The sequence below is a fragment of the Callorhinus ursinus genome, unplaced genomic scaffold, assembly GCF_003265705.2.
Source record: "Callorhinus ursinus isolate GAN/ISIS: 27379988/994484 unplaced genomic scaffold, GSC_fseal_2.0 scaffold119, whole genome shotgun sequence".
Taxonomy (NCBI): domain Eukaryota; kingdom Metazoa; phylum Chordata; class Mammalia; order Carnivora; family Otariidae; genus Callorhinus; species Callorhinus ursinus.
This window is the reverse complement of record NW_027397181.1, coordinates 588302-610570: the sequence shown is the minus strand read 5'-3', so window position 1 is coordinate 610570 and position 22269 is coordinate 588302. Positions and strand designations below refer to the sequence as shown.

The 22269-nt window shown below is 51.6% G+C and overlaps 1 protein-coding gene across 2 annotated transcripts in view; it reads right to left on the bottom strand.

Moving 5' to 3' along the window:
- UROC1 (urocanate hydratase 1) overlaps positions 1–22001 on the bottom strand; it is a 42434-nt gene extending 20433 nt beyond the window's left edge. For both annotated transcript variants that reach the window (XM_025860267.2, XM_073889858.1), the window contains exons 1-12: positions 21854–22001; positions 12465–12595; positions 11233–11326; positions 10245–10304; positions 9790–9918; positions 9603–9664; positions 5551–5617; positions 5321–5464; positions 3546–3634; positions 1008–1070; positions 516–695; positions 117–214 (exon numbers count right to left, since the gene is read on the bottom strand). In XM_025860267.2, coding sequence (XP_025716052.1) covers positions 117–214; positions 516–695; positions 1008–1070; positions 3546–3634; positions 5321–5464; positions 5551–5617; positions 9603–9664; positions 9790–9918; positions 10245–10304; positions 11233–11326; positions 12465–12595; positions 21854–21979 — 1243 coding nt within the window. In that variant the 5' untranslated portion in view covers positions 21980–22001. The remainder of the gene's footprint in view (positions 1–116; positions 215–515; positions 696–1007; positions 1071–3545; positions 3635–5320; positions 5465–5550; positions 5618–9602; positions 9665–9789; positions 9919–10244; positions 10305–11232; positions 11327–12464; positions 12596–21853) is intronic.
- Between the last annotated feature and the right edge of the window lie 268 nt (positions 22002–22269).

The following is a 22269-nucleotide window of genomic DNA, read 5'->3' as shown; positions in this document are numbered from 1 at the left end:
GACCTGCCAGGCCCACTCCTGGCTGGTGAGAAGGGAGAGTGCACAGTGCCAGGCTCTTGGCCCTTCCCAGCCTGCGGAGACTGGGGCCCCCTCACCTCGCCTTTGTTGTGTCTCACCTGCTCTTTGGGCCTCCAAGAGGAAGGCATTGCCATAGTCCCAAAAGAAGAAATTCTCCTTGGCCAGTCTGTTGATGGCGGAGACTTGCCTTCTCAGGCTGCAAGAGGCCGGTGGTTCGTGGTCAGCCCTGCCCACCCGTAAGGTTCTGAGAGCAGGCCCTCTGTGCCTCACCCCTGTCACCTCTCAACTGCACCCCATGGGGCTCAGCCAGCTCTGTTTCCATCCCATCTGACGGAGGAGGATACAGGCTCAGAGAGATTAAAGGTCTCGCCTAAGGCCACACAGTTGGCCCCTGCAGAACCAGGCAGAGGCCAGAGACACCCAGTCCAAAAGCTCCTGCCAGCTGTGTGCAGCCCCGCCACCCCCCCACAGCTGGAGTAGCCCTGGGACATCGTCACCTTTCCTGGACCAGGTCCTTGAATGCAGCAGGGTCGGAGGCCATGAGGCTCTGGGCCTCTGCGAAGCCCAGCTGCACAGGGTAGTAACCACCATTGAATGGGTTGTGACAGGACGTCTGGTCTGACCCCAGGTCCACCAAGAGCTCCCCTGTTGTGTCCAATTCGTGGACCAGGCGCTCCCTGGGAAAGATATGTGGTGATCAATGCCGGGCGGCACCTTGCATGTGCCCAGGGCAAGGGTAGACACACTCTGGGGCCTGAGTTCACGGCCCAGCTGGGAGGGGATTGCCCTCCCCTCTCAAAAGAACATCTGTAGGAAGGCTGCTGTAAAGTCGGGCCAGGATCTGAGCCTTGAAAACTGGGATCGGAGCGTTAAGCTGAGTACATTGGAAGCTTTGTGTCTGGGGAGCACAACGCCACCATCAGTACCTTGCCTGGAGAGGGAGGTTCACGCAGGGTCCCCAAGGCTGCCAACTCCCATCCTCCACTTACCAAAGATCCACCACATTGCCATGGTAACCAAGGCTGAGCACCTCCTTCCTTTTCCTTGCTTCCCTAGAAGGGCACAAGAGCAGAGCAGATGGCCCATTGCACCTGCCTACAGCTGCCCCTCCCCCAGCAACACCAAGCAGGCAGGAATGCAGAAGACCCTGGAGGTCACCACAAGCCCTGCGTGCCAGCATCGGGGCCCAAGGTGCAGGGACCTCTGCTGCATGGCTTTTGAGGACCCAGAACTGTAACAGCAGACTTGAATGCCCCAGATGAGAGAAATGAAATGACAACAGTGACAAGCCTTCTTGAGAGGACTCACAGAATCAGGGCTGTTGCTGTTAGCACACTGATTGGGATTGTTCTGGAACCCATGCAAGGTGATCCTAAAATTGCAGACATCACTAAAGGTGATTCCAGAGGGCGCCTGGGTGATTGAGTCAGTTAAGCGTCTGACTCTTGATTTTAGCTCAGGTCGTGATCTCGGGAACGTGAGATCGAGCCTCACATAGGGGCCCCGCCTCAGGCTCTGTGCTCAGTGGGGAGTCTGCTTGAGATTCCTTCCCTCTGCCTACCCCCCGCTTGCATGTGCTTGTGCTCTCTCTCTCTAAAATAAATAAATCTAAGAAAAAAGATGAGTGGCGCCTGGGTGCTCAGTCGATTGAGCGTCTGCCTTCAGCTCTGGTCATGATCTCAGGGCCCAGGGACTGAGCCCCACCTTGGGCTCCATGCTCAGTGGGGAGTCTGCTTCTCCCTCTCCCTCTTCCCCTCCGCATCTCTCATGCTCTCTCTCTCTCTCTGTCTGTCTCAAATAAATAAATAAAATCTTAAAATAAAAAAAAGATGACTCCAAACATTATTGGGAGAAATAAAAGGACAAAAAAAAAAGACAGCATATTTAATACAAAATATATAAAGCCCCACAGGTAGGAGAAGTGTCAGAAAGCACGAATACGTCGAGAGTTTGGGCACCCACTCAGAGATGCAGTTTGACTGAACACCACTCTTGGCAGAGAGATGCCAGTGGAGCCAATGCGCCCCTCTCTCCCAAGCGCAAGGAAAAGGAAGCAGGAAAAGGCATATAGTCCTAGAGCAGTGAGGAGCGTGGAAGTCGTGACCAGTGGAGAAGGAAGATGGGAGCCCAGCTGCAGACCAGCATGGGGACTGGGCCCCCACTCCCAGAGGCTCACTCCACTCCCATCTGTGCCTTCCACAGCTCAGGGAGCAGAAGTATAACCCGACGGGCTGCTTCAGGCACTCTGTTAAAAAGATTTGACCTGATTCTGTGGTGTGTGTGTGTGTGTGTGTGTGTGTGTGTGTGTGTATGAGTGCATGCACATGTATGCAAGTGTGTGAGTGTGTTCAGGATGCTCAACAGCATTAACAGGTTTAGGAGCCAGACCCATCAATGTCCCAGTAGAAGTCTGGAATTTCTCCTATATTCCTATATTTAATGGAAACTCACCCGAGAGTCTTACACAGGCGTGCAATGGGGTCAAACTAGTATTTTTAAAAGATCAGTGTCAAATAGTATCCAATCCTGGTAATGGGAGTATTTCTCAATTCAGTATATGCTTGAACATTTTCCTATAAGCCCCTTTTGAAGAGCCTTGGGCAAATCTAATTGTAGCAGAGCTGGAGAACCCCTGTGCGGTGTGTCTTCCCCAAACAGAGCTCAGTTCTGCAAAGTAAGAGGATGCTTCAAAAAACTGGCATCAGTAGGTGAAGTGTCCAACTCTTGATTTTGGCTCAGGTTATGATCTCAGGGTCGTGAGATGGAGCCCTGTGTAGGGCTCTGCGCACAGCAGGGAGTCTGCTTGGGATTCTCTCTCCCTGTGCCCCTCCCCTGCCCCCTTGTGTTCTCTCTCTCTAAAACAAACAAACAAAATGGCATTGGATCAGCAGCCCCCAGGACAGTCCTCCCCCATTCCCACAAAAATACCTCAGAAAACATCAAACCAGAGGGAAATGTTGCCAACCCCTTGTCCCCCTCCCTGAGAACCAGAGCATGAGTGGGAAGGAAGATCAGCTTACCCCTAACCTGGAGTCACGCTGAGGAACAGTTCCATCTTTCAAAGGCTCATTTCCCTCCAACAGATTAGATGAGCACCTACTATGTGCTAGGCTCTGGGCTGGGCACTGAGGCCACAACAGTGAGAAATACAAGGCACAGTCTTTGCACAATGGTGGCTCAATATCAAGAAAATCATCTAGCAGCAAGTGTCTGACCACCAGGTATGGGAACTCCAGGGTTACCTGCACCCTAGCCCTAGGGACTAGTGAGAAATTCTAATGGAATTAGAAGGGGCGCCTGGCTGGCTCGGTCAGTAGAGTATGCAACTCTTGATCTCGGGGTCGTGATTCAAACCCCATGGTTTGTCCTGTGATGTTGGTACAGTACGACCTCTGTGGGGTCACTTGGTGAGGCACCACCTGTGGCCAAGTGTCAGGCATTTAACAGGCCCATGTAAAGCAGTCCAGCCTCCAGGCCCCTTCTTGGGGTCTCCCCACTTCCCCATGTTCATGTGTCAGGCACTGTACCTGAGTCTTTCAATACAGTGGTCCAAGCTGTCGGTCACTTCCATCAGCCATCCTTGCTCGTGGCGTTTCATGAGGGCGGCTTTATCCACCTGGGATCATGAGACACAGGGTCTCCCAGTTACTGGGCATGCCAGCCTCCACTAGGAAGATGACGTCCCCCATGTAGGTCACCCACTTTTTATAACGCAGTGTCAGGGCAGAGGCTGTGAGCTGTTTTCCAATACTTATTCTCCCTCCTGCCTTCCTTATCAACAGAACCCAGATTTTCAGGGGGACACTGTGCTCAGCCCCAGTCCAGGCAAACCCACAACTACGCTGTCCACTGTCTCCAGCCTTCCTTTTAGGTAAGAACTTCCATTTGATCCAATACTGACCAATGAGGTAAAAGAAGGGGTTTCTTAAGTATTATTTTCTCAGTCATAGGTGGCACTTCCCTTCTCCCTCCTTCCTGCCTTAAATGGAGATGGGATAGGCCGGGGCTGGGGCAGCCATTTTGTATCTATGAGGGAAACCCAAGACAATCTAGAGATGTTGGCCTTGACATCACTGAGCTACTGGACCAATGCCATCACTGCTGGCTGTGTGAGAAAAATAAGACCCTCTTTGTGGAAGCCGCTACAGTTTGATTTCCTGTTACCTGAAGCCAAGTGGATTCCTAAGAAGTACAAGAATGTATGACACAGGCTCAGTATCAACTAAGTGTGAATCACAGAGGTGTGTACCACCAAGGCTTCTCTCTCTTTAGGATTACTTATTTACGATTTGGGAATCTTATTACACATATTTACTGAATGTTCTCTCTGGGGCAAACACCTTTTGAAGATACAGGGGAACGTAGATGAGGATGAGTGTTGAGGATGAGGCAAGGGGAAGTCAAGGCTTTTAAAAAAAACACAGGCCGGGCGCCTGGGTGGCTCAGCTGGTTAAGCGGCTGCCTTCAGCTCGGGTCATGATCCTGGAGTCCTGGGATCGAGTCCCGCATCGGGCTCCCTGCTCCGCGGGGAGTCTGCTTCTCCCTGTCCCTCTGCCCCTCCCCCACTCGTTCTCTCTCTCTCTCTCTCTCTCTCTCTCTCTCTCTCTCTCTCGTAAATAAATAAAGTCTTTAAAAAATAAAAATAAAAACATAGGCTGCTTTCCTGCAGATTCCAGGGGATGACCTCTGTGAAAGCTAGTATTAGCTGCTATAACTTATTTTCCGTGTAGGGGCCAAGGGCAGGCCCCCCAAAATGTTCCACTCTGGCATATTGATTATTTTAAATACAAGTTGCTTAAGAGACATCTGTGCAAGGACACTCGGGCCATCCTCTGTCCCCCTGAAAGCTGGAAATAACATCTCCCATGAGAAAGTACCCCCGACCCCATCCAAGGTTTGTCTTAAAACTCCTCGCCTCCTCTCCCTTCCTCCCTTCTGCCCTTGGCACTCCCCAAGAAAGCTGTGAGAGCCTCTGAGCACGAGCCGCCTGCACACACCTCCACTGATGCCTGACTCTGACCTGAGTGGGGAAGTCTATGCTCATTTATCCACATTCATTATCCACCAGCCGTACTCCCAGGATTCGGTGGGATAAGGGAAGCAGTGCCCACAGAAGATCAGTTTCACGGGAAAGCATCAGCAGGCGTTGGATGGGTACTTTGAAGGCAGCAGGCATACGCTGCCGTGGGAACTCACACTGGGAGGCTTCGGGGCAGCGGTGGCAAGAGAAGAGGGAGCTGTGAGTGGCTCTGGATGGAGGGAGGAAGCCCGTGGGCAGGGACCGGGCTCCTGCTGGGCTCACCTCTGCTATCACACCGATGCACCCCACGATGACTGCGGCTTTGGCCTGAGCGCCACTCATTCCGCCCAGCCCGGAGGTGACAAAGACCTTCCCAGAGAGGTCCTTGACACCCAGGTACCGTCGGCCCGCATTCAACACGGTGAGCTGCCAGGAGAAGAGGCAGGCGCTTGCTGTCCCTTCCAGCACATCAGCCTCCCACCCCTGCAGCCAGGTGTGGCCCTGTCTCTCACCACTGTGCCGTGGACGATTCCCTGGGGACCGATGTAGCAGTAGCTGCCTGCGGTCATCTGGCCGTACCTGACCACAGACAAGGCAAGGCCAGGGGTGAGCCCAGAGCCAGGCACAGCTTCCACATTACATGGCTTAAAATTCCTTTTTAATTACCCCCAAATGCATTAATACATTTTCCTTCAAAAAAAAGTAAATAGAGATAAAGCTACAGTCCCCCAATTCTGGTCCCCTCTGACCTCCTGGATCTTTTATAACAGATTTTGTTTTATTCAAAATTGTACTATAATTGGTAAAATCACTTTGGGGACTATTGGGCCATATCAGCGGAGGCTGAGTGAGACCCAGCACTTTCACGGTCCAGGCTCACACCCACGTAAAGACACACACACCACTGTTCACAGCAACTGTATTCACAGCAGCCACCCCGTGAAACCACTGGATTGCCCATCACGGAGGACAGAGAAGCGATGGCGGTGTATGAACACAACGAAATGCTAGAGGGCAAAGAAAACGACCGAAGTCCTAGGGTGTGTCAAGTGGCTCCGTGAAGAAGCCAGACGTGAAAGAGTATGTTCTGTGGGATTCCATCCTATGACCTTCAGTGACCTTCACTGGGGAGTCTACCTGCTGGAGGGCAGCACAGAGCTGCAGGAGGCAGGGGTGGTGTCTTCAGAGAGGGGCTGGCACCGCACACGCGTGTATCTGGGCTCACCAAGCCGCTGTGCCATGCCTCGGTGAGGCTGACTGCCACGAAGGGCCCTAGGAGCACTGTTCGCATGTGGGTCACCGTTGTCATTAGTATCAGTGTTATTTGCATAAATGGCCTCACTGTGTAGGTAGCGGTACTGTGTCCACGGCGGGGCACATCAGTGGTGCGGTCCTTTCCACCACCGCACACACAGATCCTGCTCGTTCCTATTCATGGCTCCACAGCACGCAATATCAGAAGCCACAGAATGTTCCCCTGCCCCCTGCGGTCTCACTATGCAAACAACCAACACCTCAGTGGCTGTGAGCTGCCTGCTCCCCCTCTCCCGGGGCCCAGCGAAGGAATCAGGAAAGACTAGTGCTGGGTCCTCGGGTGCAAACATTTCAAATATGAATAGATACTCTCAAATGCCAAAGTGACTGTCACCGGCAATGCATGAGCATGCCTGTATCCATTACTTGATAATTATCACACACTTGGATTTTCTGGCAATGCAATGGGGGAAGGACAGCATTCTTCTGTTGCCTGAACCTTCCTCTTCCCTGAGGACCACTGAGGTAAGATGCTCCAGGGCTTACTGATGCTTGCTTTTCTCCTTCATCAATTTAAACTCCCTATCTCTTTTCTACCGGGTTCCTGTCCCCCAGCAACTCTCCCCGGCCCCTCCTCTCTCCTGGATCAACGGTGGATCCTGATCCTTGTAGCTCTGTGCCTGATGCCAAGTCTATCCCATAATTTGGATAAGGCACCGGGCCATGTGGAACCTCTGCATCTTCTTCCAAAAAAGGGGGAGGCATTATACTTACCTTGGAAGGTTGTCTATTAAACAACATAAAAAATAGTGAGTGCTAAGATAATAAATACCCACCCAGGGAGATGGGTGAAACCATCATAACCGCCCACAAGGCTGCATGGGCCCCCTACCCTCTGCCACAGGGTGTGCTCCCTAGTGGGCCCACATCCACTCAAACAGAGGACTCAAGGGCTCCCTTTGTGCCACGTGGAAAAGGGCGTCCCTTCTATCATTTCATGAATTCTCACACAACTCTTTGAGGCAGGAGTTATTAAATCCCCTCTTTATAGATAGGATCCAAGTTCCAAGGTTATACAAGGATATGCAGCTGAGCTGGGAACTGATTTTAAATCCTTCTGATTCGGTCCTTTGTGCTCAAGTTATCCACTGCATGTTGCTCCCAAAATAACTCCTGGAGGTAAAATTGTGGGATCAAGTTAACTGCACTTGGAACTCTGACCCCAGCTGCTAGATATAGTCCTCCTGGCCACCCCCAGGCTTGTTGTACTGACCTAGACCACCCACAATCTGTGACTGCCTGTTTTCCCACATCCTCCCTGGTACTCATTGTTATCTGTAGCTTTGTTTTGTCAGCCTGACAGTGAAAAGGCCGGCTTTGCTTCCATTAGAGGTTCTCAGATCCCGTATACATACATGTAAACCTCTTCCCACCTCTGTGGGCAATTTGCATCCATTTAGCCAATTGCCCACAGCACCTGGATCAACCCTCAGGTGTGGCAGACCAGGTCTAACTCTGCAGTTCCACTCTCTTTAAACTTCCATCCTGAACCTACAAAACAGAAGCACATCAACTTGTCCAAAGTCACACTTAGGAGGCAGCGGATCCAGGACACAGATCCTGCCCCTCTGACCTGGCGGCTGCTTCCATTGACACGAAAGAGGCTGTGGGACCTCCTAGTAAATAATAATACCAGCAACTACTTATGACTAACTAGAAAAATAATTGGGTTTCTGAGCCTCAGTTTCTTCCTCCACAAAATGGGCTAAGAAGGGCACCCAGTCCTGAGGCTTGTGTAGAGGACCAAATGTGAAGCTATCTATAAATCTTAAGACACATGGTAGTGACTATTATGATGATTATTATAACTAGCCTGAGGCCTGGTTAACTGACTCCCAATACGACAGACCTGATCACCCTTGGTCACTGGTGAGGCCCCTCGAACCCCTGAACTCAGGACTGACTCCTGAACTCAGGAAATGCCTAGAGGCTCCTGCCTGTCAATTTCCTCTTTTAGAAACTAAGGAAGGGACTGCTGGATTGGGAGAAGAAACATTTGAGAACAACCCCCTGTGCCCATGAATCAGAAAGTGCCTGACAGTTACCGCAGCCTCATTATAATATTAAAATCACCCTCTGAATATTCATCCAAAACCCTACTAAAAGGGGCCTGCTTGCCCCTGCTGGGAGAGTGGCTTTGGATAGTCCCTGTGATGTCCTTATTTGTACGAATAAAGTGACCTTGTGAGGCAACGCCACCTGGCGTGATCTCTATAGCTCTCCGAGGAGTGGACCCACTTTGTTGGTCCCAGTAACAACTTGTGGTTATTAGTCCAGAGCAACACTCCCAGAGATCCACAAAAATATACAGATCAGGACATTCACTGTAGCATTCTTTATAAGCCCAAAGAACTGGAAACAATCCAAATCAGGTGGCAAGGGGGTCAAATAAATCATGCTACAATTGAACACTGCAGGTAAAATAAGGGTCAATTAGACTCTCACGTTCCCTGAAACAGAACGATATCGTCAAAGGTGGAAAGGCTAGTGCAGAGGGCCTGTAACGGTCTACCTAAACCTGTAACCATGTGCGTAAGGAATGTTTGGAAAAACACAGACTTTACTCCCCTCAAATGGGGAGTATAGGATGAGAGAGGGATTTCCCTTCCACTGTAGCTCTTTTTATAATGTTTGAGGGAAAAACTTTCAATTCAGAGCATGCATTAATTTTATGACAGATGAAATGGTTGTGCTCTGTATCTTGGAGTTTGGGTTGTAAGGTGCATACATTTGTCAAACTTATCAAAATGTGCACTAGGATGAAATTTACATTTCATGTAAATTTTACTTCAAAAGGAAAAAAGAAAACCCTGTAAACAAATACTGAATTCCAGGCCATCATATCTACAGCTTACTTTGAGACGCATCAAAAGCCAAGTTGGTCAGACAGATGGATAGAAGGGCGGATAGACAGACATGGGATACAGAGTTTGGTAGTGTGTTAAACACAGTGTCTTGGTGCTCACTGTTAATTCTTTCAATGTTTTGTCTATTTGAAATTGTTCATAATATAACGAAATGTTGGGAAAAAGCAGAATCCAAATTGTTCACTTGCTCACAAGTGTTTAAAAATTGTAGTATGCATATCAACAAAAACCCTCAGGGAATATGTCAACATGAAATTGTGCTTTGGTGCTGCCATTGTGAGTGCTTTTCAAATTGTTTTTAATGTTGCTACACAGTTTTATAATAAAGCATGGCTGAGGTGGAAACACCCTCATATAAACTGAAACAGTGAGATAGGACTTACATTGTAACTCCCATGGCAAAGAGCTTCTCATACTCTGTCCTGGAGGAGTAGTTGGGAATGACCTGGAAAAGAGGGATGGGAGCCAAGGGCTGGGGGCGCACAGAGGGAACGATGGGGAGGCAGGTGTTGGGGGCACCTGGCTCTCCCGCCCCAAGGCAGGACTATGCCCAGCTGCCCCAGGACCCACCATCCCATTAGTGATGACCAGCCTGGGGGCCTGGGGGCTGCTCGGGAAGAGGCCCAGTGGGTGTCCACTATACATGACCAGGGTCTGCTCCTCTGTCATCTGAGACAAGTAGGACATCGTCAGCCAGAACTGCAGGGGAGAGGAAACATGGAGGGCTCTGTAAGGGGGGGCACATTGCACCCCAAGTCACCACCCAGGCCCAGAGAGCTCCCACAGCCCTAGAAGTCCTGCCAGTGCCCCACCCCTCCAGGCCTTCATTACTCTCCATTGTCTCCTGGTGCCTCCAATACTGCCATTCATGACCTTGGGTTACTCAGTAACTGAGTATCTCCAGTGTTGGCCTCTCAGGCAACAGGGAGGCAGAGACCTGAGTCCTGAGCCCTGGCTGTAAGCTCCTACCAGGCCAGAAGGCGGGGGGGGGGGGGGGGGGGGAAGAGCCATAGGGTCCAGCGTACCTGAGCCCAGTTGCTGAACACCTGCCCATTTCCTCCATAGGTCACGAGCTCCTGCGGAAACTGGAGAAAACATGATGTCATCTGAGATGGGGGCCTAGGATGGCCCCCACCTCGGCACTGTGCCCAACAGGGCAAGGTGGCTGATGGCCCTTGAAGAAGGAGTGTTAAGGGCAGGGGGAGAAGGCAGAAAGGGCAAGGCCCAGGGAACATTGCCCCCCTTGTGACCAGGTAAGAGCTCAGTGTGAGGTGAGGGTCAGACCTGGATCTGGGGTCCCTCTGGGAACTTAGCCCAGGGTCAAAGTCAGGGGTCCGTCTGTGACCAGGTTCTGAGGCCAGGGCCAGGGCTGAGGAAGTTCTTGCCTCGAGGTGGAATATTCAAATTCTAGGACCATATTGCCCTCAAGTTTAATACTTGGACACACCCCTGCAAAGGCTATCCTTTCTCAAAATGGGTGTCTGATGTACAGCCTGGCCCCCAAGGACGCCCGTGCCAGACACACATGGCCAGACTGGGTCATCCATGTGTGGCTATCGAACACTTGAACCATAGCTCATCTGACATGCTCTGAATGTAAAATACACCCTGACTTCAAAGACTTAGTAGGAAAAAAGGTTGTAAAATATTTCAATAATGTTTATACTGCAGGTTAAAATGATAATATTTCTGATACATTGGGATAAACAAAATACAATAGTAAATCTGTTTTTTGGGTTTTTTTTTTTTACATTTTCATGTGGCTTTTAGAAAATTTAAAATGACATGTGTGTCCACTATAGCAATGTTGATGAGGTGTGGTAGTCACAGAAGATACAGCCACTGAGGGAAGCTGGGAGCAGGTTCGGTGGTCCCCTCTCCACTACCTTTACAACTTCCCATGAATCTATCTTTGTTTGTAAATCAAAGGCTTAAAAGCATTATACGTATGTCTTGAATTGCATTTCTACTGGGCAGTGCTGATCCCAGGCCTCCGTTTCCCCTGCTTGTTACCTGGGCCACGGCAGGGTCCAGGTTGTTCATGATCATGTGCATGATGGCTGCAGCGGCTCTCGTCCGGCAAGGGTACTGGTCGATTGGGTAGGCCCTGCAAGGGGAGTCCAGCCACCAGGTGCGACAATGGGAGGGCACCAGCCTCCCTGCCTGCTAAAGCTCAGGCCCACGCTGGCCACAGCCCAGCACCTGGACACGCAGGTGCGGACAGCAAGACGGCATCCTGCAGAAGTCGCCAGGGAGTTGCCAGCAGATGGCGGTTCAAAGCATCCAGGCCAGCCCACTCTGGAGCTCACGTTGTGCTTTGCACCCCTGTCCTTCGCCTCCCCTGATGGGGAGTTAGGTCCCTACCCAGCTGGACCGCCCTTCCTCCCCACTTGGCAAGGTCCAACTGGGAGAAAATGGACTTCGAAGCAAAGCTGATGTCTGCCTTCCAGAAGCCTCCACTCCAGATGGAATTTATTCATCCCTTCTTCCTTCATGCCACCAGTGCTCCTGGGCATCAACTCTAGAGCAGATACCAGGCCGACAGGCCCTGACAGGAATGAGGGGATGTGGCTCCTACTTTATGGGGGGAATGACATTCCCTGGGGTGGTTCCAGACAAGTCTGGGCCTCAGCATATTCAAGAACAGTGGTGCTTAGAGTGTGAGCTTTGGGTGGGGGCAGCATTGTCTGGGAACCATGAGAATGGCAGATCCTCGGGCCCCCACCCCCCAGAACTGCTGAATCCACAATGTAGGGTGAGGCCCAGCCATCCACTTTTTTTTTTACAAGGCCTCCAGTGCCATGCACCGTTCAGCGTGAGACCCCCTGATGGGGAACCTAAGCTGTTTGAGGACACTGACAGAGCCATCCCTTTAAAGCTCTCCTCATCTCTCGGTAGGACAAGACATGAAGTTTAGAAAAGGGATTTCATATACAATTTGGCTCCAGAATTGCTCAGGATTGACTCCCCAGGATGGTAGGTCAGAGATACCTGTCTGAAAAGGATTCCCTCATCTTCTGGCCAGGCTGGCGGCTGTAGCCAGCTGGAGGCTACAGACCCCCCCACAGACGACAACACAGCCACCACCCCCTCTCTGTGTGAGGGCTGTCCACTCAGCCTATCACAGCTGTGGGCCTCCTAGTGTGGACAGCCTGGATTCCCCCCGGCTGACCTCCAGCTCCATCCCTCCCACAGAGTGCTGCCCACTCTGGACCCCCTTTGACGCTGCACCCCCCAGCACTGACCTCATTTTCATGTCAGGGCAGAACCGGTACATGTAGATATGCCCATACAGTCGCAGCTCCTGGGCAAACTCAGGGGCCAGTAGCTCCTGGACATCCAGGGGGAAGTAGCGCAGGGCATTCCTCAGCGCCAACTGGGGGAGGAGAAGGGGGAGGGGCAGCAGCGGGAGGGGGATCTCCAGGCCAAGCACTGTGAGGCCATCCCCTTTCCCTACTTAGATTCACCTCTGCTCCACTGAGAAACATATGCCCCCACCCAGAGACTACCTAGTTCTCACTCCAAGCCCATCTACAATGTCACCTCCTACAAGAAGCCTTCCCTGATTGCCCTCCCCCCTCATGTAGGCAGACCTCTAGTCCCTGCCTCTGTTTATCCCAGTCAAGGACTGGAGAGGGGCCTGCCCTGAGGCTTGCAGCTACAGTGGGAGATGCAGACTGAAGGGTGGGGAAAGCAGATCCGCCAGGAGCCCACGGCCACCTTGTGCAAGTGTAGAGAGGCAACACTGCATCAGCACCCAGCTTGGCAACCAGCCTCAGACAATGCACAACTGCACAGTTGCAGCTCTGGAAGTGAGATCCCTCCAGATCCAGGCAGGCCTGGGGTAAGAGCCTGGAGCCAGGGACAGCAAGCCAAGAGAAAGAAGAAACCTTCCCAGGGCTTCTCATCCAGACCAACGCCCAAGCCCTCTGGTCACTCCTCCAGACATCCCTGAGGGTCCTGGTCCTGGCGCAGGGCCTTGGCACTTACCCTTCCCTCTGCCTAAACCCTCTCTGCCACCCTGCCTTCTCTTGGAGGGTCTCTTCCTTCACTCAGGCCTCAGTCCAGATGCCCCCCCTCTGCCATGGCCCGCCTTAATCTCCCCCTCTTGACTCCCAGGCTCTCCCCCTGCCTCTGTCTCCTTCCCAAGCTTTTCACTGTTGGATGTTCTAGGGGTTGCTTGTTTTATCGCTTACAATCCGTCTTGCTAAGTTCAAGGAGGGCAGGAGCCCTGGCAGACCCTTCATAGCGCTCTTCCTTCCAACACCTGGACTAGAGCCCGGACGCAGGCAAAGTGGGAGAGGGGACCAAGGTGACAGCCTGGTGTCTGGGTGGATGTGGAGGCCATTTCTTCAACCAGCTGATCCTGGGGCACAAAGCGCTTTGGGGGTGGGGAGATGAGGAGCTGGGTGTGGCGAATTTATTCCCTCATGTGCACTCAGTGCCTATCTGCTGAGGGAAGAGGTGGTGCGATACTTGAGGAAGATAGGTGGGCTTTGGACACGGGGAGGCAGCAGGTGACGGGAGAACGCGCTAGGGCCTAGGACTGGGTACGCCAGCATGTGGGCAGGGACAGAAGTGCTACCAGGGAGATGACACTGGATGCCCAGCCAGGAGCGCAGGTGCCTGGGGCAGAGGGCTAGGAGCAGGACCACCTATGCGATGCACCCAGAGGTCCAACGCTGCATGGGTATGGGTAAGACACACCCAGGACTGAGGGACGAGGGTGTCACTGGGGCCTTGGGGCTGGGTGGGCTAGGAGGAAAGAAAGGAGATGGGTAAGCAGGACGCAGCAGATGGCGAGAAAGGCCATAAAGAAAACCCCCGCTCAGGGCGTTAATTTTCATGTGGAACAGACACGCATCATCCCTTCTCCCTTGGAAAAACAACTGATGAGAAATAGGAGTCTCTCCCTCAAGAAGAGTGGCTAGGAATACGCTGCCGCAGGAGCGTCTCAAACTCCAGCAGACGTTGGAATCACCCAGAGGGTCTGGTGCAGCCTCTGATCTGCGTCTCTGACCAGTTCCCTGGTGCTGCCACTGCTGGCCCGGGGACCCCATTTTGGGAACCACTACAGGACAGTAACGAGGGTAAACCATCCACAGCGACATGCAGCGGCCAGGCAGCCTCTCCCAACCTGCTGTTGAGTGAAAGAAGCCCACACTTTAGGGACACACTGCATAACTCTGTTGATAGGCCAAGCCACGCATTAGACGTCAGGACAGCGGTCCCCTTTCAAGGCCCGGGTCTGTCCCCCTCTCCCTGTGCACCTGTGACATTCACATCTGTGCACACGTGGTTTTGGCTGCTTTCTGTGCATGTACACCTCAACACAAGGATTACTATTGTTTTCTAGCTGGTGTAGAGCTTCTCATAAGAGTTTTTCAAGTGAAACTGAGCATTTAGAGAGAAGTTTCAAAAGCAATACATACACACACACACACACACACACACAAAATCTACACAGGACTTGACCTTACTACATAGCTCCTAATGTATTCTGTCCTGTTCTAGTTTCTTTTATTTCATTTTCTAATAAATACTGATTTCAACCCCCCAAACAGATTTCACAACCCACTAAGAGGGGGCAGCACAGTGGGAACCCGATATCCTCACAGCAGGGCCGCCTTCCCTCGAACTTACTGAGGTCCTGGACTCAACCTTGTCAAATGCTATGATTTTTAAAATGTACCAATTGATAGAAATAACTTGGCCATTCTTCAAAATGTCTTTAAACACTGTAAAAAGTTCAGCCTGTTCTGAAGGAAGAATGCATGTATGCCATACACATAAAGGGGATTCTGGCAAGTTCCTGAATCCTAAATGCAGCACAAAAGCTCTGGGTGCCATATTTTCCCCTTGCATAAGATTTCCATTTTATAACCATTGAATTTTTCTTTATCCCCGAAATTCACTAATTTAGTCTAGATATGTCTTAATGTCAACTATCCTACAACAGATTTTCATGTTTTTCTCTTTCCAGGATAAACTGTATCTTTTTATCGACAATTTCATGTTTTTACTTAGTTCAGGAACATAGTCTTCTATTATAGTTTTGTTCGATAACTTCGTCCCCTATGTCTAGAGTTATGCAATAGACATACAGTAAATATTTCTTGTGAAAAAATTTACAAAGCAGCAGCTCTGTTTGCTGGCCGGGATTCAGTGCTCCGAGTCTCTTATTGGGAGCAGCTCTCAGCATTAATATGAGAAAATGGTGCTCAGACAGGTTGTATCTGCTCAAGACCCCACCACAGGCATGAGGCAGGACTATGGGGGAGCCCAGGTGCCCAGGGACCCTGGGGACCTCTGCAGAGTAGGCTCAGCGAGGAAAGGCTGGGTGGAATGACAGGGTCGGCGGCCCCCCGAGAAGCATGAACAGCAGCCGGAGCTGAGCCTGCCCCTGGCCCTGCCACCTACTGTGTGACCCTGGGCTGCTCACTCCTGCCTCAGTCTCCTCGTCTCTTGGCATGGCCTACTCAGCTGTGTAGTCGGAAGGATCAGAGGAGAAAATGCACACTGTCCAGCACACAGCGTCTCTACTCACCTGCTCTTTTAAAGACCCCTAAACCAGAACCTAAGGAGTTTTTTGCTTCCTCCCTAACCCAACTTTGTAGCTTCCTTGTTTAGAGGTCTTTGGTTTATTTTAAGATGTCACAACACCCACAGGGAGAGCCAGCAGGCACCCTACTTGGCAACTCACATCTGGGTGGTCAGCTGGGATGCTAATCACAGGATGTGACCACGAGTACTTCAGTTCTCCAAATCTCAGTCTACATCAGAGGGTCTGCTGTGCAGCACATAGATTGTCAGAGGTCGGGGTGCCTGGGGGACTCAGTCGGTTAAGTGTCTGTCTTCAGCTCAGCTCATGATCCCAGGGTCCTGGGATCTAGTCCCACATCGGGCTCCCTGCTCAGCAGGGAGTCTGCTTCTTCCTCTCCTTCTGCCCCTCGCACTGCTCATGCTTCCTTTTCTCTCTCTCCCTCTCTGTCAAATAAATAAATAAGATCCTTAAAAAAAAAAAAAAGAATGTCAGAGGAGAATTATCATTGGTGAAATTATGGCCCATTAATCATATAATACATGTTCTAAGTGGGTTCTTATTGATAAAATCAGATGTATTCAAGACACATAAATTGGAAAGAATATTCTAGACAACTCTCCACTCCCACCTGGGCTTAATAGGCCTAAAAATCTAACAAACTCAGTGTCCTGTTCCCTTAGGGCCAGAGGATTAATTCATAGAATGTCGCGGGTTTAGTCATCAGGTTGGAGAATTCTGGATGCCTAATGGTGTCGTGGGCAGAATAATGGCCCCCAAAGATGTCTGCATTCTATTCCTTGGAACCTATGAATATGTTACATTACAAGGCAAAAGAGATGTGATTTTTGCAGATGTGATTAAGGATTTGAAGACGGGAGATTATCCTGCATTACCCAGCTCCGCCCTATATATTCACCAGAGTCCTCGTAAGAGGGAAGCAGGAGGGTCTGAGTCAGAAAAGGAGACTTGAATTGGCTATGCTGGTGGCTGTGAAGATGGAAGGCAGGGTGAGACCACAAGCCAAAACCCACAGACAGGCTCTAGAAGCTAGAAAAGGCAAACAAAGAAATCCACTCCCACTCCACCCCCAACCCCCCGGAGCCTTCTGGAAGGAATGCAGCCCTGCTGCATATATTTTTTAACTTGATATTTTACAATATATTTAATGCTACTGAAAATATATCATGAACTTTTGAGACATGTAAACATAAACTAGGACAATCTCATGTGTAATATTTGCGCCCCCAAAATGGGAATCACAAGACTCAATCAGAAAGCAAAAGAACAAGCATGATGTCAATATCCTTGCATACACGTTAGTGTTGCTTGTTCGTGGCCCAAGGAAACCCATTTCAGATTTCTGACATGCGCAATTGTAAGAGACTACATTTGTGCTCTTTTAAAGCCACTCCGTTTATGGAGATTTATTACAGCAGCCCCAGGAAAATAATAGACAGTGACAGAATACTGTCTTGGGAACAGTGGTACTTCCGCCATAAACAAATCTTTCCTGGATTGTGGCTGATCACCTAAATGGGTACCAGCCTGCGACTTTGTTTAGCTCACAGAACAGTGTGTGTGTGTGTGTGTGTGTGTGTGTGTGTGAGAGAGAGAGAGAGAGAGAGAGAGAGAGACAGAGACAGATAGACAGACAGACAGACAGGAGAGGGAGAGGGAGAGAACTCAGCTTAGGCCTTCCTTCCATCCTAACTGGCACCTGTAAGTTTTTGACTTCACTCTTTCTGTCAAAAATCATGGCCATGATCCACCTGGCGTGGCCTTGTTTGAATCACCCCAGTCCTTGCACCCACTCTTTCTCAGGCTTCATTAGGCCAGCTCTGGCCCGAAATGGAGCCAGACCTCCTGGGTCTAAACTGTGGCTCAGGTGCTTCCTAGCTGTGGGCGGGGCGGCCTCTGCCCAGGCTGCAGCTACAGTGCTCCGGCTCTTCAGATCTCAGTCTATCCCAGAGCGGTGGCTATACGGCACATGCACCCTTCACCTCCCTGAACTTCATTCTCCTCTCCTGCAAAATGAGCACAATAACAGCACACACGTCATAGGCTGTCTTGGCAACTAACTGAACAGAGTCTGGCACATACATGTACCATGGGATTGCCAGCCATCAAAATAATCATCTCCCACACTCATGGCCCTCCATGCTGCCACTTCTTTCTTCTAGTTGGGCCTCTTGCCCACCCTGCCCTTTTAGGAAATCTGTAGAAACCTTTATACTCTCTGTGGGGAGTATTGTTAAGCAGCAGGTCATGCCCCTACTCAGAAACCCTCAAGGGATACCCATTACTCATCTGATAAAGTCCCCACTGCTTTTGGCTTTCAGGGTCCTCAATAATTTGGCTGGGCCTGACTCTCCAAGCTCCATAGCCAGCTTGGACCTACACGGGGCCTCCTTCACCCCCGTGATACTTTGGACAGGCCCTTCTCTGCATGTTCACTCACTGCCCCCCTTTGTCTCCAAATGGCCTTCCTTTTTGGATTTCCCAGTCTAAGAATCTTGACCATGTTGCCACGACCACCTCCTCCAAGAGGCCCTTCTAGGTTTGTCCTGCACACTAAACTCTTGGAAGGATTTGGTTGGAGCACTTAGCATAGACTCTTGCCTGTTCATTCAACAAACAAGTAGTGGTGTCACTGAAGACCCAGGAATGAACCCAACAGATCCCCACTCTCAAGAAGCTCAACATAGTGTGTTATTAGTGATGGGGACACGGACACAGGTGGGAGGTTTTCAGGTCTGGGTATCTGATGTCCAGAATAGCCCCTGCAGGTGGGGCAGGATTTGGAGAACAGGTCACTAAGAGTAGTTGCGTATGGCACCAGGGGGTGCTAAAGACATTTCTAGTAGAGCAACTGCTCCTATTACATGACGAAAATTTCACTCCGCACTATAGAGATGTCCTGTGTTTGTGCTGAGAATACACCGACTAAAATTATAGCCAGACCATACTCTATATTTAAGCAGAGAAATCTACTTAAAGAAGAACAATGAGTGAAGCGCACCCAAGTAATGAAATACTGCGCACCAGTTACAAGTATGGGACAACTCTAAACTCACCAATAACGAACACCTAAAAAAACTGACGTGTATAGAATGTGTCTATATTCTTAAGAAGGACACACACACCTTTTGCATGTACATAGAATGTGTGTGGGTGATAGGCCAAAAAATGGCCATGGTGACTCAGGAGGAGAAGTGGGGAGCTTCCACAATTATAATACTTGACTTCCTTATCTTACAAAATTACCTGGAAAGTTTATGTCAAAAATCAAAGAGACACATTAAATTTTAGAAGAATTGAAAACAAGCTGAAGGCAAAGTATAAAGCGAGCTGCTGATGAAGTCACTGGGTTTGGGACTGCCTCTCGTGTTTCTTCTCTAAGGGGAGTGTTCTCACACAGGACGCTTCTGCAACTGGTTTGAGGGGTTTCCCCACATGACCAATTCTCCCCACCAGCTGGGGGACCTAAGATTCAATTCAGTTCTGACACCATCTACGCGGAGTCAGCTCACACCGGGAGCTAATACACTGAGTCCCAAAACCTGCCCCTCCCACTTCAGATGCCGGTCACACATCCCAGGCTTGCACCTGTACTTCTGACCAACGAGCTACATATTAGGACTCCCACAACCTCCTTCCTTGGGTTCCTAATTTGCTAGAGCAGCTCACAGAACTCAGAGAAACATGTCTACTGGTTTATTATATAATAAAGCATATGAGAAAGGATACAGATGAACAACCAGACAAAGAGGTACACAAGGCAAAGTCTGGGGAAGGGGCATGGAGCTTCCATGCCCTTTTGGGGCACCACACCTGCCCCAGCACTTCAGTGTGTTCAGCAACCCAGCTCTCTGAACCCTGTGGTTAAGGGATTTTTATGGAGGCTTCAGCACAAAGCATGATGGATTATTAACTAGATTTCTCTCCCCTCTCCCCTCTCTAGAGAATGGGGGGTGGGGCCCAAAGTTCCAAGTTTCTAATCATGGAATGGTCTTTTTGGTGACCAGCCCCCATCTAGGAGCCCACCCACAGTGGCTTCCTTAGAACAAAAGAGGCTCCTATCACCCAGGAAATTCCAAAGAATTTAGGAGCTTTGTGTCAGGAACTGGGCTCAAAGACCAAGTATTAGCAGGAAGAGAGGTCAGGGCAGAGGTCAACATACATCTTTCTTACTGTTTCACAAGCACCAATGGAAGGCTGGCTGACCCTGGTACCCCAGGGAAGTTTTAGCGGCTTCAACAGTCCAAACTCCCAGACCTGCAAGTAGCCCCTACTCCAGGGGTTTTGTGTCCTTCAAGCAAATGGCGACATACCCAGGGCAAAGATGAGGTAACCAAGCTCCTCAGCTCCTGGGTGCCCTCCTCCCAGCACAAGAGGCCATCACACTGCCATAAAAGTATCACCTGAGGGGCGCCCGGGTGGCTCAGTCATTAAGCATCTGCCTTCAGCTCAGGTCATTGTCCCAGGGTCCTGGGATAGAGCCCCGCATCAGGCTCCCTGCTCAGCTGGAAGCCTGCTTCTCCCTCTCCACTCCCCCTGCTTGTGTTCCCTCTCTCTGTCTCTGTCTCTCTCTCTCTCTCTCTCTGTCAAATAAATAAAATCTTAAAAAAAAAAAAAAGCATCACCTGAGATGGGCAGGTGGCAGAGCCCTCCAGGCCCTCAAGGTCAAAAGTCGAGGCCTTGGCACCCAGCGGGGAGGTGACCCAGGGGGAGGAAGCTTTAATGACAACCTTGACGTGTTGGGCTGGGCGAGATAAGCACCGCCCCCTGAAGGGGGTGGAGCCAGACCCAGCGCCCCGCCCCAGCAACACCCGGCACTCCCCTGCACCCTGCCCCCACCCTTCCCCGTCTCCAGCTCCGTCCAGCCCCGCCCCAGAGTCTGCCCACGCAACACCCCTCATACCCAGTACCCCGCCCCCACCCTTCTCCTAACTCCCGCTCAGCCCAGCCCCGCCCCCAAAAAAACCCTCACCCCCCCCAGCACCCCGCCCCACCCTTCTCCTGTGCCAGCTCCACAGAGCCCCCTCTGCCCCAGAGCCCCCGAGCACAACACCCCTCACCCCAGCACCCCTCCACCCTTCTCCTGGGCCAGCTCCTCCCAGCCCCGCCCCTCCCCGTTCCAGCGCCCCCCCCCGACCCCCCCCAGCGCCCCGCCCCCACTTTGTGAGCAGCGCTGGGCAGAAAGTTTAGGGGGCAGCCGCTGAAGCGCAGCAGTCTTTATCTGGGGTGGGGTTGTGTGATTCCTTTTTTAATGTTTGTGCTTACTTATATTTTCTATCCTCCCCCCACACACACTGTTCCTGAAATTCTCTAGTAATTCTGAGTAAAGAAAAAGGAGAATACTGTTGATATAACCATGCCACCTACTTCATTTCATTGGCCTCCACTACCGCGTGGTGTAATTATCCACCCCGCCTCCCCAGCTTACGAGGGAGACACGCGTGCTCCCAGACAGTCAGACCTGCCAGGGGTGCTGGCTGGAGCGCCCCCAGTCCCGGGCCGTCTCTGGCCGGGCTCTCGGGGCTGTAGGCGACGGTGGGGACACCTGGCTTCCGTCCTGTTCCTACCAGCGTCATCACGCCCCCACTGCCCTTCTAGCCTTCTGCTGCAAACTCACTGCAAGATTTGCGGGGAGGGACACAGGCGAAGACAAGAGCTGGCTTCGTAGATTCAAAGTCGTGTGCGTGTCTGGGCAGGAGGGTACACCGCGCTGCTGTGCTTTTGGGGCACTTCGCCCCGGCTTCGCTCCTCTGACTGAAGGCAGCCACAGAGCCACTGCTTCCTGGCTGAGTGACCTTGAGTCTCAGGATCCCCATCAGTAATGGGTACCCTAATCTTGCACCCAAGGATGGCCGTTGGGGAGAGAATGAGGAAGTGGGTGGGCCGAGGGTGGAACACGTTGGGTCCCCCTGTCCCGTCGCCACCCCCTCGGGAGCTCCTGGCCGGCCGGGGTGGGAAGTTGAGAAGCTGCAGCTCCCGCAGATACAACAGGAATAGGAAGTGCCCACCCGGACCATCTGGAGGGCACCCAGAGGGCAAAAGGCCCTGCGGGAATGGGGCCCGAATTCTTACCTGCTCCTCTGCGGGGCTGAGGCCGGGGGTCCTGACCGGTGCGTGGGGCACCCCAGCCCAGCGGCCCCGGTTCTCCGGGAGGGGCTGCAGTGGCAGGCCGGAGCATAGTGCCTGGAGGCTGGACATGTCTGGCTGAGACTGAGATGGAGGCCAGCTCTGTGGGGAGGCCAGGCCGAAACTGGGCAATCATGGTCCCACTGGGCGGGGACCTCCTGCTCCAGAGCCACCTCCTCCGGCCCCTCATTGGGCCCAGGGCCCGCAGAAGGAGCCAAGTATAGGTCATTGGGTCATTGGCCCCTAGCCTGCCTGCCTGCAGTGTTGACCTGAGGTGGGGGCAGTGCTCTGGGGAGAGGCAGACCTCATGCAGGGGAGACTGCTACATAGGGGTCTGTTTGTCCTGTTAGTGGGGTGTTGGC